This window comes from Carassius carassius, chromosome 25 (assembly GCF_963082965.1).
Source record: "Carassius carassius chromosome 25, fCarCar2.1, whole genome shotgun sequence".
NCBI lineage: Eukaryota > Metazoa > Chordata > Actinopteri > Cypriniformes > Cyprinidae > Carassius > Carassius carassius.
Genome location: NC_081779.1, coordinates 2918052 through 2935551, shown reverse-complemented (window position 1 = coordinate 2935551; position 17500 = coordinate 2918052). Strand labels below are relative to the sequence as shown.

General features: G+C 33.3%; 2 protein-coding genes across 11 annotated transcripts in view; one reads left to right on the top strand and one right to left on the bottom strand.

The window, feature by feature from the left end:
• LOC132103913 (large ribosomal subunit protein P1) overlaps window positions 1–17500 on the bottom strand; it is a 241786-nt gene that overhangs the window by 145751 nt on the left and 78535 nt on the right. The window lies entirely within an intron of this gene.
• The window catches only part of LOC132103910 (focal adhesion kinase 1-like), an 88004-nt gene that overhangs the window by 31311 nt on the left and 39193 nt on the right, over window positions 1–17500 (top strand). For all 10 annotated transcript variants that reach the window (XM_059508983.1, XM_059508982.1, XM_059508980.1 and 7 more), the window contains 2 exons: window positions 3341–3561; window positions 13663–13829. In XM_059508983.1, the coding sequence (XP_059364966.1) occupies window positions 3373–3561; window positions 13663–13829 (356 nt within the window). In that variant the 5' untranslated portion in view covers window positions 3341–3372. The remainder of the gene's footprint in view (window positions 1–3340; window positions 3562–13662; window positions 13830–17500) is intronic.

Below are 17500 nucleotides of genomic sequence, written 5' to 3'. Positions count from 1 at the left end.
TTACATGACCGTTTCCGTGCTGCTTTCTCTTGTATTGGGAAATTATTTTATCAGCTTTATCATAGGAAATTAAATTCAGCCGAAAAAGATTAGTTAGTCATCAGCATTCGCTCTAAAGCTGTATGATATTTTAATCTGGCAGCACAGAGATGCATTGCACCGGGTTAAATGTTTAAATTTATTAATTTAGCATTTATTAATTTATCTAAAACGAATTGCAATGAGGAAAATTGCATGCAGTTAGTTGTATGAGCCAATAATATATAAAATATGCAATGCTAGATTTATGTATAAAAATGTTATATTGTTGGATTTATTTTTTATTTAATATTTTTTAAATAAATATTTAAAAATGTAAGAAACAAGCAAAGAAAGAAAACACTAAATAAAAAAATAGATTTATATGCTTTTAATTATTCATTTTGTTGCTTTTTTATTATATTTAAATAAATAAATAGTTATAGTAATAGCCACTTGTTATTATGGATTACTTAAGGGCTTTTAAATAATTTTTTTTTTCAATGTTATTGAAACAGATGAGTCTAATTAAAAATAAACCGTTTTATCCATTATTTTTACATCCTAATTATTTTTATGCATATTAGGTTTAGGATTCAATGTTAACTTCAAACTCTACTGAACCCAGTTGTAAGTCGCATCTCACCTGGTTTTAACTAGTAATGCTATTATTTTTATTTATTTATTTATTGTATGTATGAGTGTTGTGGTTCGCTCAGAATGTTGTGTTTCAGTCAGGAAGCTTTTTATGCAGACCGTATACACAAGGAAGCTCACTGGGTTATAAAGCAGAGCTTGTAAGTCTCTTTGTCCTACATGAACTTCAGTATGTGTTGTGTAAATGGGCATGGGGGTGTGTCCTATCTTAAACCACGCCCCCACACACCTGGATGGCTTGAGGAATATGATGAGACATCAGTGATGTGCAGATAAACATGACTCAAACACTGCTGTGGCTGGAGCAATGAGACTTTACTGTATTTCAGAGGAAGAGGCTCGGCCGTGTGTGTGTGTGTGTGGTAAAGCGTGTTGTGTCAGATATTCCCCAGCCGTAACAGGCACAGACGTGTGTCAGGGATTTCTGTACAGCGCACGTCTCTCCTCATGTTCCTCGACAGAGATGGATGTGTATCGCACGACTCTGCTGTACTGTGTGTTTGCTGGCACTTTCTGCTCACAGGTAGGACTGTCTGATGCTCATAGTTTCGAATTTGGCTTACGATTAACGTCTGTTTAAACTACTGATCAAAAGTTTGTTGAAAACAACTTGTTTTATTCAGCCAGGATGCATTAAATTGCTTAAAAGTGGCATTTATAACATTACAAAAGAGTTCTATTTCAAATAAATGCTGCGCTTTTGAACTTTCTATTCACCAAAGAGTCTTGAAAAATAAAATGTATCACAGTTTCCTCAAGAATATGAAGCAGCACGACTGTTTTCAGTATCCATAATAATCAGAAATGTTTCTTGAGCAGCTAATCAGTATATTTTCATGATTTCTGAAGATCATGTGACACTGAAGACTGGAGGAATGATGCTGGAAATACAGCTGTGCATCACAGAAATAAATTACATTTTAACAGATGTTCACATAGAAAACAGATATTTTAAATGATATAATATTTCACATTTTTTATTGTTTTTATTGTATTTTTGATCAAATAAATCGAGGATTGGTGAACGGAAGAGACTACTTTAAAAAACATTTAAAAATTAAAACATTTATAAAACATGAATCTGTTTATATATATATATATATATATATATATATATAAAATAATAAGTAGAATAATATATTATACATACATGTCCCAGATCTTTAAATGCGTGTTTAACCTGAAATGGTATTTGCAGCTCAGTCTCTCGATCTGATTGTGAAAGGACTCATTGTTTATCTTTTATTTCGATTAGTTTTATATTACACTGGAAACGGGAAGCACACACAGAGTTGTGTAACTGTGCTGGTGTGTGTGTTTGTTCCTGTATTTTTGGTTATCTGTGTGCCGGCTGTGTTTCATGTCTGTGATGGTGATAAGTGGACGTCTGGGATTGTTGGAATGCTGCTGATGGGAATGTGTCGTGATTCGCCTCAAAACCGCTCGAATATCAGTCCTTCTGTCCTGCGTGTGTTATAAAGTTTAATGTATGGTTAGAAGAGCATCAGAAATGTTGAGTGTTGAAAGTCAACCAACCTTTTAAAGGCTCCTTTAGCTGGAAACCACCAAAGCCAGCATTAAATAGCTAGAAGGAAGTGTAATCTTCAGCTTGATCTGGTGATGTGTGAAAGCATAACTGATCCTGGTCTGTTAACCGTGATGTAACTGTGAGTAGCTGTCCATCTGCGAGGTGTCTGCTGTTTCATCTGCTCTTATATTGTGCATCTTTATTTCATGAGTACATTTATCACTTCACCATATTTCACCATCTGTCTCTAGAGTCACTTCATGCACCAAGAGCGAGCGAGAAATGTGCTTAGATTGAATCAGAGGTGTGAGAAATGTGAGAAGACAGAAGAAAGTTCTTCTCACTTGGGAAACTGTGTCCGCTTTTATTGCCTGTGAAATTAATTTTATGGACAAAATAGGGATGCATGATTTAGGGGGAAAATCGAATAGCAGTTTTTCTGACAAATTCAAATTTGCTTATAGCAGTGTTATTTTAGAATCTATTAAAAAACTATTAATTACAGTTTTATGTTATTATAGTTTTTATTTTGTTTTTAACATTTTCCGTCATTTTAATCTTACTTAAGGTTTTAATAACTCTGTTGTGTTTTTGTCTTTTTTAATATATATATACAGTATATAGTTTTTATTAGTTTTAAATCTAGTTCTTTTAGTACATCAAGTTAAACTTAAAGATAATTTGAGTTTTTTTGGCAACTAGATGAAATACAATAAGTTTATTTTTCATATTTTATTTGATTTCGGTTAATGTTTATTTTATTTCAGGTAACAATTTTTTAGTGGTTTAGTTTTATAATAACCCTGATTTAAAGGGCTGCACAATTTGGCTAAATTTTTGTGATTATATATCAATAATCATAATAATTATTATTATTACTATTTACTGCTATTTTTAAATAAACAAATCGAACAAAATATTGCAAACATTACACTGTAAATTAGGATAAAACAAAAAAAGATTAAAAAAAATGTTATATTTTAGGAAAAATCAGAAGTGCATCACTTCACATTGAAACACGATGTGAATATATTTATTTAATTTATTTAAAATTAAATGATTGCAATCATTAATCAGACTACGGCCCTCTGCAGAATGACCCTGACCTGTTTTCCCTTCGCTCTTGTTTCTGCACAGAATATGACAGACACCTAGCGCACAGTAAAGGCATGGCGACAGCATACCTGGAGCCCAACCACACCCTGGGTGCCGGGGCCAAGGCCCGTCTCAGCACCGGGACGGAGCGGGCCCCCGGGGCCCCGGACAGGGTCCTGAAGGTCTTCCATCACTTTGAGAACAACAGTGAACACAGCACCTGGTCCAGCAACATCCGGCATGGAGACGGCACCGACGTCAGGGTGAGAGAACGATCACAGTTCTGCTTCGTGTGTGTCCTCTGAGGATCAGTATCTACAGCTGATCCCAGACAGATTCTTTATGCTTCCAGAACCAGTTTCTGAGGGGTTATGGTTTCCTTTTGTAGTCTTTAGCTGGTCTGAGTTGTCTGGCTATTTCTCATTAATGATTTTCTTCTTACTATTGTTATGAGAATCTACCTGAGCAGACATATTCATTTTTTTTAATTAAGTGCATTTTTATTTATTTTTTTATATTTCAAATGCTATGTTTAAATGTATAGTTTAAGTATGTAAAGAAATAAAAAAATGATACATTTAATTAAAATGTATAAATGTGCAAATTGTTTATAATTGATAAAATCATATGTGTTATATACATATTTAATTTTATTTTTTTATATAAATATTTGTTTATAAATAATAAAACCTCAATTACTAATAAATAAATCAATAAATTGTGTAATGTATTTTATTATTATTATTATTTTATTATTTGTATAATTTTTTGGTTATATGTTTTTCTAACAAATCCAGATAAAACTGGTCTAAACTTTAGTTATAATATTTTTATATTTATTAATAATGCAAATAAACAAATATAAAATATGGTAATGGATCATTCATTTAAAGTGTTATTAACACATAATTAAAATTCTGTAGCTGTTAAAAAAACTACAGCTGTTAGAATTAGTTTTTTTCGTAAACTAACAAATCCAGATAAAACATTTTTCACATGGTCATTAATAGTCATTAGCATGTGTTTAGGTCTAGACAGTTGTTTGGCTGAACTTTTGTTTGTTTTTAATCGCGTAAACCAATTTTCTTCAAGGGTGTTTAGAGTTAGTAGACCACTTCAGACCAGCAACAAACCTCTCTATAGCCAGTCTCTTGATTTTTTCAGGATGGGTTTGATGACAAAGAGCTGAAGCCTCAAAGTTTCTGAATGAACGTCAGGTTTGAAGAGCTTAGTTTTCCCTCCTGAAGTTGAATTCATTACAGACTGCAAGGGGAACGGGTTAGAGATGCAGCAGTTGTATTGATCAGTGTCTATGTTAAGTGAAGTGTTTGGCAGGAAGGATAAACATTCTGTTCCTCTTGATCAGATGGTCTCTGGTGATTTCTCATGTTTCCACTCTGACCGCTGTGGCCTTTATAACTGACCTGCACTGTCTGGATGGAAACTCTCTTCATGCATGATCATTTAGAGTCAACAAGAGCATCTTTTGGTCTTATTGTGCCTGAAAATTCAGACTAGTGGACAGCAAACATCCAAAATACATGTTATTGCACTTTATCTATTTGCATCTGTAGATTTTAATCACTATATATACATTTAATGTTTATGTCTCCACTTCAGTGGCACTTACATAGTCCAAACTTACTGTAAACACTACAAAACAATATAACAGTATTAAATAAAGAAATTAGTGTATTAAATAAATGGATATATAATCAGTATTATAAAGCAATACTGTTTTATTCATATCTATATTCTGAATGTTTTTAAAGAAGTATTTGTTGTATTTTTTTCTGTCTGTTGTGTTGACAGTATTTTTTGATTTATTGCATGATGAAAAGAGATATCCATAATTAGTGGTCAACCGATATATCGGCCGATATTTGTCATTTTTCAAATATCGGCATCGGTCGATACGTTTTTTTCTGCTTGACCGATGTGTTCGAGGTAGGACTTTTATTTTGACGGCGCTGAGAGTGGCAGCACTTTTAAAATAGACTTTGTCCAATGTTAGATTTCTGTTCTGGGAATGTATGCAAAGTGAGTGCATATTTAATTAGATAATGCATAATTTGCATCTTTAAAAATAACAAAAACACTGGTCAGTTTTGAGATGCTGGCCTGTTTTACTTCTATAACATCTCATTTCAGACTAATACAGACTAATTCAGACAGTACAGACCAAAAGTTTGGAAACATTAATATTTTTAATGTTTTTACTTCAGTAGCACTCGCATACACCAACATTTACAGTTTTTAATTAATATCTGTTCTGAAGGTTTGTTCATAAATCATTCTCCTGATTTCATATAATATTTAATTGCTAAAAACATAGTAAAAAATTGTTTTATTTTGTTTTTTTTATCCATAGTTCCCCAAAATCCCCTCTCTTAAAACCTTTAACATGTCAACAAAACAAAACAAGAATTCTGAATATGGCTCTGTCCAAATGTATGCATATTTAACTAGATAATTTACATAATTTGCATATTAATCTGAAAATGTGTCTTAATGTACTGTGATGAATCAGCAGGGGAAGACTGGTAATATCTATTAGTTATAATTTTTACCACTTTCATCTGTGGTGTGTTGTCTTAACCCAAAGAAAGATTTTTCTGATCTTTGAGAACTTGCAGAGGTCTGGCTGGTCTTTAGTGGTTGAAGAGAAGTGGAAAAACTATGGTTTTAAACTTAAGGTGTGATACAGTTAATATTCAACTGTATTCAAATTTGAAACCATGTCATTTCTGCTGAAAATGGCTCATTTCTTTTACAGAAGGAAAAACTTTTTAATTTTTCATGTTAGCTGTCATTATTTGGCAGTCCCTTTGGATAAGGGCATCTGCTTAATGAATAAATGAATATGTAAATATAAATCAAATGCATTAGCATTCAAATCTAAATATAAAAATAACAAGGCAGGAATGACAACTTCTAAATGACAATTTGCATGCATATCATTTGTGATGCTAATGATGCTGAGCTGAACCATTGCTGAACACTCAGAAAATAAATGCATGCTTTACATTACGTTGTTACATGTAGTCGCTAGGTCGCAGATGTTTTTGCAATGTTTCTGATGTGAATTCATTTATGTTGTTTTTATTGTGCTAATAAATACAGTGCAGTGCTTTAAAATCATCAATTTGAATTGAAATGTTTTTGCATCCAGTCCCTATTGAATTCCACCGGATCTCTCTTTTATAATTCAGGTTGAAGTTACAGTTTTTAGCTGTACGGCATGTTAAAGGGGTCATATGATGCGATTTTAACATTTTTCCTTTCTCTTTGGAGTGTTACAAGCTCTTGGTGTTTAAAGAAGATCTGTAAAGTTGCAAAGACTAAAGTCTCTAATCCAAAGAGATATTCTTTATCAAAGTCTGTGTCTGTCACATGTCTCTGTTCCTCTATCAGGCTTGAACTGATGGTAAAACTAAGGTCTTTACATTTATTTTGAAAGATGAAACTCGTGATTATGGAAAGGGGCTTTACATTTCCGACGAGTGCTTGTGGTGTTTGGCCAATCACAATGCACTGTGTCAGCTGGCCAATCAGAGCAGACTGCGCTTGTCGGAAGGAGGGACTTTGTAAAAAACGATGGGTTTAAGAGAGGCGGGGCATAAAGGACCTACAATAATGTACAGTATTTGAAAAATAATGTGTTTTTTGAACATTAAAGCATGTCAACATATTCTGTCAAACCAAATACACAAAATAATGATCTTTAACAAAAAGCATCATATGACTCCTTTAACATATCATATAGTTAAGTTCAGTTGAAATGCAGATCTACACCATAGCGATTATCTCATTAAACTCAAAGCGCTTTATTTACTCTAATGGGAGATTTGCTGTTGTTTCAGTCTCAGATTAACCAGCCGATAGCAAACAGCTTGTCATCCACTTGTTTTTGCTCATGTCCTCCGGATATTTGAAGGGCTGAATAGTCACGTAACAAAATGCATGTTCATTTCAGTTTCATGCACTGAAAAAAAAAATCTAGAAAATAATTAGCATATTATAAAATTAATTACAAAGAAATGGCAAGTAACAGTGAATTAAAGTTGTTAAAAATGAAGTAGAAAGATTGAAATAGTATATTCTTCTAAAACATGCTCTCATAATCTTTATTTACAACTTCATTTTTTACATAATAATATTTTACAGTGGGTGCCTTGTTTCGATATAAATGTGACCCAGCAGCACAAAACCAGTCATAATGGTAGATTTTTCTGAAATGCAGATTTATACATCATCTGAAAGCTGAATATATAAGCTTTCCATTGATGTATGGTTTGTTATCTGAGGGTGCAAAAAATCAAAAAAACTATATTGAGAAAATCTCCTTTAAAGTTGTGTAAATGAAGTTCTTAGCAATGCATATTACGAATCAAAAATGAAGTTTTTATATATTTAAGGTAGGAAATTCACAAAATATCTTCATGGAACATGATCTTTACTTAAAGGGGTCATATAATGCTACATGCACTCTTACAAGTTGTCTGAACTGAAATGTGTGTTGGCAGTGTGTGTTCACAACCATCCTATAATGATAAAAATCCACCAAGTGGTTTTTCTGTAATCTCTTTAAATGTTTTCCCCTTTCTCAAATCCGAGCCATCTGACCGTCTGAGGCCCCTCCCATGATTATTTGATTGACAGCAGCGTTTCAGCACAGACTTGTGTCTTACCTCAGACCCGCCCTGAGTGACCGTCATCAGTCCGAGATGCAGATGAGCATGACTCCTAAGTGATTGAGGTGTTTTGTTGTTGGATGTAATAATGAACATAGCAGTAGTCATTTACTCCCTACATCTGAGCGACTGAAATCGCAGAGGCTTAACTTACGTTTGGAGAAATGCGCCCTTGATCTACTTAAATGCGTTTATGTTTGCGCAAATCCTTCATGATCCAGCATCCAGCAGTGAGTATATTGTATTTAAATGAATCATTGAAAATTGCCTTTCCTAATAATGTGCTAATTAGCAAGTTTCACTATGAATGTGGCTAAAGTAAACAGTCTCTCAGAGATCAGATCAGAATTAAAGGGGCGGAGTCAGCAGAGCTCATTAGCATTAATAAAGGAGAATCCGACAAACCAGCCTGTTTTGAAAAGAGCTGTATTTGAAAGGGTAAAAAAAGGTGTTTTTTACACTAACATTGAGAAATTTTAAACAAACTATGTTACAGACTTTTCATTAAGACCCTAAAGAATCATATCAACTTGTGGAAAATTGGCATTATATGACCCCTTTAATATTTTAAATTATTTTTGGCATAAAAGAAAACTCTATAATTATGAATCATACAATGATTCATAATTATACAATGTTTTTTTGGCTATTGCTACAATTATACCCCAGAGACTTAAGACTGCTTTCAGGGTCACAAATATTTGGATGCAACATTTTCTCTTTTTTTGGTCAATTTCAGAACAGTTGATTTTTTTTGCAGACTGATGATAGTGATAGTGAAGTGACATTCAGCCAAGTATGGTGACCCATACTCGGAATTTGTGCTCTGCATTTAACCCATCCGAAATGCACACACACAGAGCAGTGAACACACACACACACTGTGAGCACACACCCGGAGCAGTGGGCAGCCATTCATGCTGCGGCGCCCGGGGAGCAGTTGGGGGTTCGATGCCTTGCTCAAGGGCACCTCAGTTGTGGTATTGAAGGTGGAGAGAGAACTGTACATGCACTCCCACCACCCACAATTCCTGCTGGCCCGGGACTCGAACTCACAACCTTTCGATTGGGAGTCCGACTCTCTAACCATTAGGCCACGACTTCCCCATGATCCAGATCTAACAGAAAGCACACATACAGTAAAAGCCGGGATAGCGCTCCCAGTGCCAGGGTGCATTGGGGAATCCAGCTCTGTTGTCCCTGCACACCACAGGATTGCCAAACCGTCAGTGGTAATCTGAAAGCCATGTGTAGATGGAGGTTCCAGCCAGCCTTTGCTCTGTTTATAATTCATGTCCTGCTGGTAAAGCTTAACACTGAACTGTCCTGACGGTCCTTTTAGCCTGAAAATGGGCCACAGACGGAGCTTTGGGGGACTCCGGCTGTGAACGTGCTATCATAAATATGCCGTGTTTTGGGTGGAGTGTCAGTGTGAGTTTTTAGACCTGATGAAACGCGTGATCTAGTCTGTGAAGGGTACTGTAGTGTGTTTGCTGTCTGCGAGACGCTTTCTGGGTGCGTTATTGTAGTGTCTGTCTCTCTATTTTTTAAGGTTATTCGGTCTGCACAAAGACACCAGAAGTGGATTTAAATATATATACCACACAAGGTTGGTTGTTTAAGTAAAATTCATCTGATGTCACAGATCTGCATATACTGGTCAGAACTATTCATTTCATAATTGTATTTTTATTGTATTTTTATTTTGTTTTTAACGTTTGTGTAACATATTGTGAGGTTGTTTTCACACTGATCCCACATTTTTTCATTGGTTATTAATAATCTTACATTCTGGTTTCTGTCCTTCCAGGTTCAAAATTATTAAAATAAATTAATAAATACATAATAACAATCGACTGAGATGAAGTGCATTTCATTTAATTTCAGTCAGTGTTATTTTGGTATTATTTATAAACTACCATATTTTTTTATATATTGATTTTTTTTTATTATGTATATTTTCAGTTAATAGTTACATAATTTTAGTTGTTACATTTTAGTCATTCTGTTATATGTTTTTATTAGTTTGTGTTGTTTTATACACACACACACACACACACACAAACACACACACACACACACACACATATATATATATATATATATATATATATATACATATATATATATATATACATATATATATATATATTAGGGCTGGACGATTGATCGAAAAATAATCAAAACCGAAATTCATAACCTCTAACCGACATAATTTTCCCATGTTGGTTATTTCGGTTTTTTAATCCTGTTAACACTTCCCCCTTAAAAGCATACTAGCGCGTGTGTAGCCACATGACTCTGCTCTCCAGTCAGTGGCATAAAAGCAAAGCGGTGTGAGCAGTGAGCCTTGCGTCTTCACTAAACTTTGTCAGTTGTATTTGTTTTATGGTTTGGACATTCAAGCGATTAGATGATCGGATGTGTATTATTATATCGAGCTACCATGTTCGCGCAGCTGCATTGTGGCACGAACACATATAAACAGTAGCTATGAAGATCGCGCGCACAGAGGAACACAGAAACTAGTTGTCAGCGCTGTCCTGTGATTTATCACTAAAGTAGCTTAGAATCTCAAAACTTATTATAGCATGTTTGTGTGCAGCGCACATGAAGCACAAGCGCGTGCACAGAGAGCGGTGGTCGGCGTCGCGCTGCGGGTTCCCGGTTTGTGTCCGTTCTCGGACTGTTCTGTGTATTTTAACTGCAGAAAAAGTTGTTCCGAGCCGAAACTACGATACAGAAAACTAACGTTACATCAGTATATCATCATAAACGCAGCCGTTTTTGTCTTACGTGAACATAAACAGATGAGAAAGAAAACACACATGTGCAGTATTTTTGCTTAAAGAGACAACAGCCTAATAAACTCGCTGTCTGTCATTAATGTTAATCAAAGAACAAAAGAAAATCATTCACTGATCTTGACTGAATAGATTTAATAACTTTACTTGATTAATCTTTATTTTATTTATAAAAAGAAAACTATGCAGTGTTTTTAAACTTTTAATTAGAGTCTGTACCTGAAATTTAGTTTAGTTGTATTTATTTATGATATTGCTAATTGATTTGTTTTTGTTCCTTTCTTATTACTGACCTATCTTATTACTTGTCTTTAACACTTTAATATTTGAAATTTATATTACTCTAGTTGTTTTTGCTGTGGTATTTTTTTTTAATCACAGTCAAAATTCCTCTTGCAGTGTTTTGTAGGCTGCTGATGTTTGCTCGTGTTATTCAGCTGCAACAGAATGCTTTGTAAAAATGTTTGACATCTAAATGTTTGACTTAATTTTTTTTATATTGGATTTTTATTGGAATCAAAATTGGGAATCGATAATAATCGGAATCGATAAAATTCAAACGATACCCAACCCTAGTAAGAAATGTAACGAACATAGATAAAATAACTGCTGATAGTCAATCATATTTACAGTAAAAACCTTGTCAGTGAACTATGAGGGCAAAAAACAAAACCGAAAACAAAATAATCATTCAATAATCGTAATCGAGGCAAAATGTTCAATTAATCGAGGTTTTGATTTTAGGGCATAATCGTCCAGCCCTAATATATATATATATATATATATATATATATATATATATATACAGTACAGACCAAACGTTTGGAAACATTACTATTTTTAATGTTTTTGAAAGAAGTTTCTTCTGCTCATCAAGCCTGCATTTATTTGATCAAAAATACAGAAAAAACAGTAATATTGTGAAATATTATTACAACTTAAAATAATAGTTTTCTATTTGAATATACTTTAAAAAAAATAATTTATTTCTGTGATGCAAAGCTGAATTTTCAGCATCATTACTCCAGCCTTCAGTGTCACATGTAACATCAGTCTATCACATGATCATTTAGAAATCATTCTAATATTCTGATTTATTATGAGTGTTGAAACAGTTTCTGCTGTCTAATATATTTGATCAATAAAAGGTTAAAAAGAACTGCATTTATTCAAAATAAAAAAAAATTCTAATAATATATTTTCTTTACTATAATTTTTTATCAGTTTAACACATCCTTGCTGAATAAAACTATTGATTTTATTTAAAAAAAGAAAGAAAAAATTACTGACCCCAAATTACTAACCAGTAGTGTATATTGTTATTACAAAATATTTATATTTTAAAAACATAGCTTCTTTTTTTTATTCATCAAAGTATCCTAAAAATGTATCACATGTTCTGAAAAAATATTAAGCAGCAGAACTGTTTCCAAGTTTGATAATGAATCATCATATTAGAATGATTTCTAAAGGATCATGTGATAATGATCCTAAAAATTCAGCTTTGCATCACAGAAATAAATTATAATTTAAAGTATAATAGATTTAAAAACAATTATTTTAAATTGTAATAATATATCACAATATTACATTTTTTTCTGTATTTTTGATCAAATAAATGCAGGCTTGATGATTAGAAGAAACTTCTTTCAAAAACATTAAAAATAGTAATGTTTCCAAACGTTTGGTCTGTACTGTATATATATATATATATATATATATATATATATATATATATACACATATATAAAATTAGCAAAAATAATTTTTAATAGTTTGTTTTAGTTTCAGTTAAGAACACTGATTTAAGTCATTTGGTTATTTAAAATATGACATTATCAATTAAATTGAATTTATAAATGTCATTTTCTATTTTAATTTCCAGTGACATTTATTGTATATTTTGTGCATTATATTTATGTATTAATTTTCAGTCACATTTATACTAAAAATAATTAGATTCTGATCTATACCATGGCCGTATAAAATGACAAATATTATTGTGAAATTTACAATGAAAATGAAAGTTGTAGTTGGAGTACGTTGTAAGTTATTGTGAAGTACATTAGGCTGATATTAGATCTTATTTATCTAACTATTTGGCATCTGATGAGATCATTAATTTAGCCATGGCAATAATCCACCTCATAGAATCAGTATTTATTCTGGCTCTTATGTGATTATGTAATCCATTTAGTGTGTAACCAGAATGACTTTCACACACATTGCCAGAATCCCTCTGAAGTGAATGCCTATGTGTGTGCGCGTGCGTGCGTGCGTGCGGGTGTGTGTGTGTGTGTCTGTGTGTGTGTGTGTGTGTGTCCTCCAAACCATTGGCAGCTCTGCCCGTGTCCGTAATCCAATCAGTGAGGGCCACGGCGGTGTCATGGCAACAACCCAGTTCCGTGACGACCGCATCACTTTAACATCCTGTTTATTACATTCTGAGTGCATCATCTCAGCAGCAGTGATGTCATCGGAGTCATGTGTGGGACAATCAATGCAATTCCTCTATGATGAGGACTGAAAAATGGTTTAAAGGGTATAAATGAAAAATAAGCTTTTAAATATTCTTATTATTTGTAAAAACATTTGTTAGTCAAGTAATGTATAAAAGGAATACAACAGAACAGAGAACACTAACCCACTAACTCCAAACATTTGAAGACTTAAGTGACCGTCAGGCTCTGCACATGCAGTAAATGTGTTGAGGTGGATTTACACAGCAGGATCCAGGTCGGATCCATTACGCTCTCTAATCATTGAATAACAGCCGCAGGATTTTTACGGTTCTATAAATCAGTTTATATATCGCAGTGTGTTTCAGGATTTTTATGAGCGTGAATTGTGTGTTTTGTGTCTGCAGGGAATCATCCAGAAGATCGTGGACATTCATAAGGTCAAACACGTGGCTTGTTTCGGGCTGCGTCTCACTCACGTGCCGTCGGGCGACATCCACTGGCTCCACCCAGATATGGGCGTGTCCCACGTGAGGGAGAGATACGAGCAGAACCGCCCACAGGACGAATGGAGGTAAATCATTCACACACGCTTTGCATGCAATAAACATTCAGGAGCTATAATGCTGTCTAATAAACCCAGCTTTGACGGCAAACGGACTCTGGTCCATCCTGATCTGAAATATTACTTATAACCATTCATTTTTGCACTTAAAAAAACTGTTATTTAAGCATTTTATGTATTTTGTATTTTGGTACAATTATAATATTTTGGTATTATCATTTATTTTGATACTTTCAATATATTTTAGTTCACATCATAGTTTAAGTCTTAGACATTTTGTTATGTGCTTTTGTAATTGTTATTAGTTTTATTACTAAGCAAGGCAATTTTTTAGTAATAGGTAATAGGTTAGTCATTAGTTTTAGTTTTTTTTTAATTCATGTAATGACTAATTAACAATGACGAATATATTTGTTAATCGAACTTGATAAAAATATAACATTGTTCATTGTTAGTTCATGTTAGTTCAGGTCCATTAAATAATATTAACATGCAGCTTTTGATTTTAATATTGCATTAGTAAATGTAAAAATTAACATTTAAAAGAATATATATATATATATATAAGTTTTAGTAATTGTATTATGCACTCTGGTCTTGTTTATTAGTTTGGATATTTACATTATTTCAAAATATTATAATATACATTTAAAATATTTTTATTAAAATTTTAATATTTCTGTTTAGCTCTATAATTTCAGTACTTCAACTTATTTTACTTATTTATTTATTAAGTTATTTATTATTTTACCTAATGTTGATATTTTATTTTAATTCAACTTAATCAAAAAAAAAAAAAAAACCCACCTAATTACTTCTTGTGGCCTGCGTATTCACAACGAGTACAAATAGCGATCCAGATTAACACTAGGCGATTTCCTAGGCAGATAGTGACTTGGGACTATATTATGGGGAAGCACAGGCGAAGCACTGCTGCTTAGGCGAAGCACTGTTACTTCGGCGCAGAGATATCACGCAACACATGAAATCCCACGAATTCCGTCAACATAACTCTGCCTAGGAAATCGTTGTGAATACGCAGGCCACAAGAAGTAATTAGGTGGGTTTTTTTTATTTTTTTGATCACTTTTACTCAGGCCATGCTAGCTGGCAACAAAGGATTCCATTCATTGTGCTAAGCTAAGCTAACGCCGACCCATTCAAACTAAAACAATGCATGGACTGACACAAAAATGCATTTGCCCACCTATCTAAATGTAGGAAATAATGTGAATAAGCCCTATTTCAAAAAACGGTGGAGTGTTCCTTTAAATTGTAATAATATTTCACAATTTGACCATTTTTACTGTATTTTTGATCAAATAAATGCAGCTTTGGTGAGCAGAAGAGACGTTGAAAATCTTCACTCCTGAATAATCAGATTTTCTACTCCTTTTGATTTCTTCTCTCAGTATTTCATTTCTCTCTATTCGGAGCTCGTATGAATCAGTGGGAATTCCCGCCCACATTCTGTCCTGCATTCCTTCCCAACAATCAAATTACTCCCATTCTGACGTTTTACAGAGAATTATGAGTGTTTTTGATCCTCTGATGTGAGTGTGGACTGATTTCTGTGAATCTCAGAAGCTGTGATGAGATAAGGTTAGGGTTAGGGTTGTCTCCTGCTCATCGTCTGTGCTCTGAGGCAGATGAGCTTATGTTAGGATGGAGCTGGAAGAGTATCTCGCCTCTCGCCGCTTTGATTTCTTCTAGAGAGTAACACGAGTGATCACGTCCCAAATGCAACACATTTCACATACAGTAAAAAAAAAAAATAATAATAATAATATTTTATTTAAATATTGTTAAAAATGAAAAAAGCCAAAAAATACATGTTGATGATAAAGTTTATATATATAAAAATAGATTTATATTTATTTATTTATATACATTTTCAGTTGCTTTACTTGATTATATTTCATCAAAAAAAAAATTCTCAATTTATTTTTTATATTATTAATTAAAATAATGTTCAAGTCAATTTTATTTCATTTTAATTTTAATATAATATACATTTATAAATGTATTATTTAAATATTTATCAGGAATTAATTGATGTATATTGTTTCATAAGTTTTAAAAATTTGTAAGCAAATTTATGTCAAATAAATATATACACAGTATGATTTTCTGTAAAGACGTGTGAATTGTGGAAAGCACTATACAAATACATTTGACTTGACTTGACTTAAATGTTTTTTCTTTCTTTCTTTCTTTCTTTCTTTCTTTTAATAAAATTTGGCCTTTAAGCAAAATATATTTTTAATGTGAAAACAAATATTTTCATAGTCACACACATGTAATCAGCATATATCCTACGTACAGTTTGGCCAGAAATATTTATTTTTTTCGCAGTAGGTTCACGACATTTGTTGTTTATTTGTTAGATAATAATTTGTTAGCTAATTTGATTCTGCTTTCAGTCTAGTTCTCTTAGCTCTGTTTTTAGATCAGTTTTAATGTTGTGGACCTAAAAGTGAAGAACTCATTTTAAGAGAAGGCACTTTTCCAAGCAGACATGCAGAAGTGTGTGAATAGCACTTGAGCTCCTGCTTTTTTCACTACTGAGCAACTGAGATTCAGTCATTTCCTGAGCGACTTCCAGGAAGACCTGTAACAGACTGTGAGAAAGATCAGAGCCACGACTGACAGAGATTTCTGTGTGTCCTGTGATGGAGTGTGTGGAGGGAGTTTTGAGTTTTGATAGTTTTGAGTGTTCGGGTGATGTAGGGATCATGTGTGTGCGGCTCTGGACATGACACACACACACACACACACACACACACACACACACACACACACACACACACAGACACACACACAGACACACACACACACACAGACACACACAGACACACACACACACACACACACACACACACACAGACACACACACACACACACACACACACACACACAGAAACACACACACATTTGTTTTTGTGAAAAGTGTGTTCATCCCATAGGCGTAATGGTTTTTATACTGTACAAACTGTATATTCTATGTCCCTACACCTAACCCTAACCCTCACAGGAAACTTTGTGCATTTTTACTTTCTCAAAAAAACTCATTCTCTATGATTTATAAGCGTTTTGAAAAATGGGGACATGGGTTCTGTCCTCATAAGTCACGCTCTCCTTGTGATACCTGTGTCATACCCATGTCATTATACAGAGTTGTGTCCTGATATGACACAAAAACATGAGCACACACACACACACTCACTCACACACTCACACACACACACGCACACAAACAAACAAACACACACACACACACACACACACACACACACACACACACACACACACACACACAAACAAACACGCACACACACAAACAAACAAACACACACACACACTCACACACACACACACACACACACACACAAACAAACACGCACACACACAAACAAACAAACACACACACACACACACACACACACACACCCTTCTGTCTTTTCATGTGTATAAATAACTTGATAAAAAAAATGTAAGATGTATTATTATTTAAAATGTATTATTATTAAAGTAATTATTAAAATATTTTAATAATTACTTTAAACATTACTTTATAATAAAGTAATGTTTTTTAGATTTTTTGCTATACTGTTTTTGTTATTTTTATCTATCATTAGGAAGCATCTTTATGTACTTTGAAAACTGCTAAATAAAATATA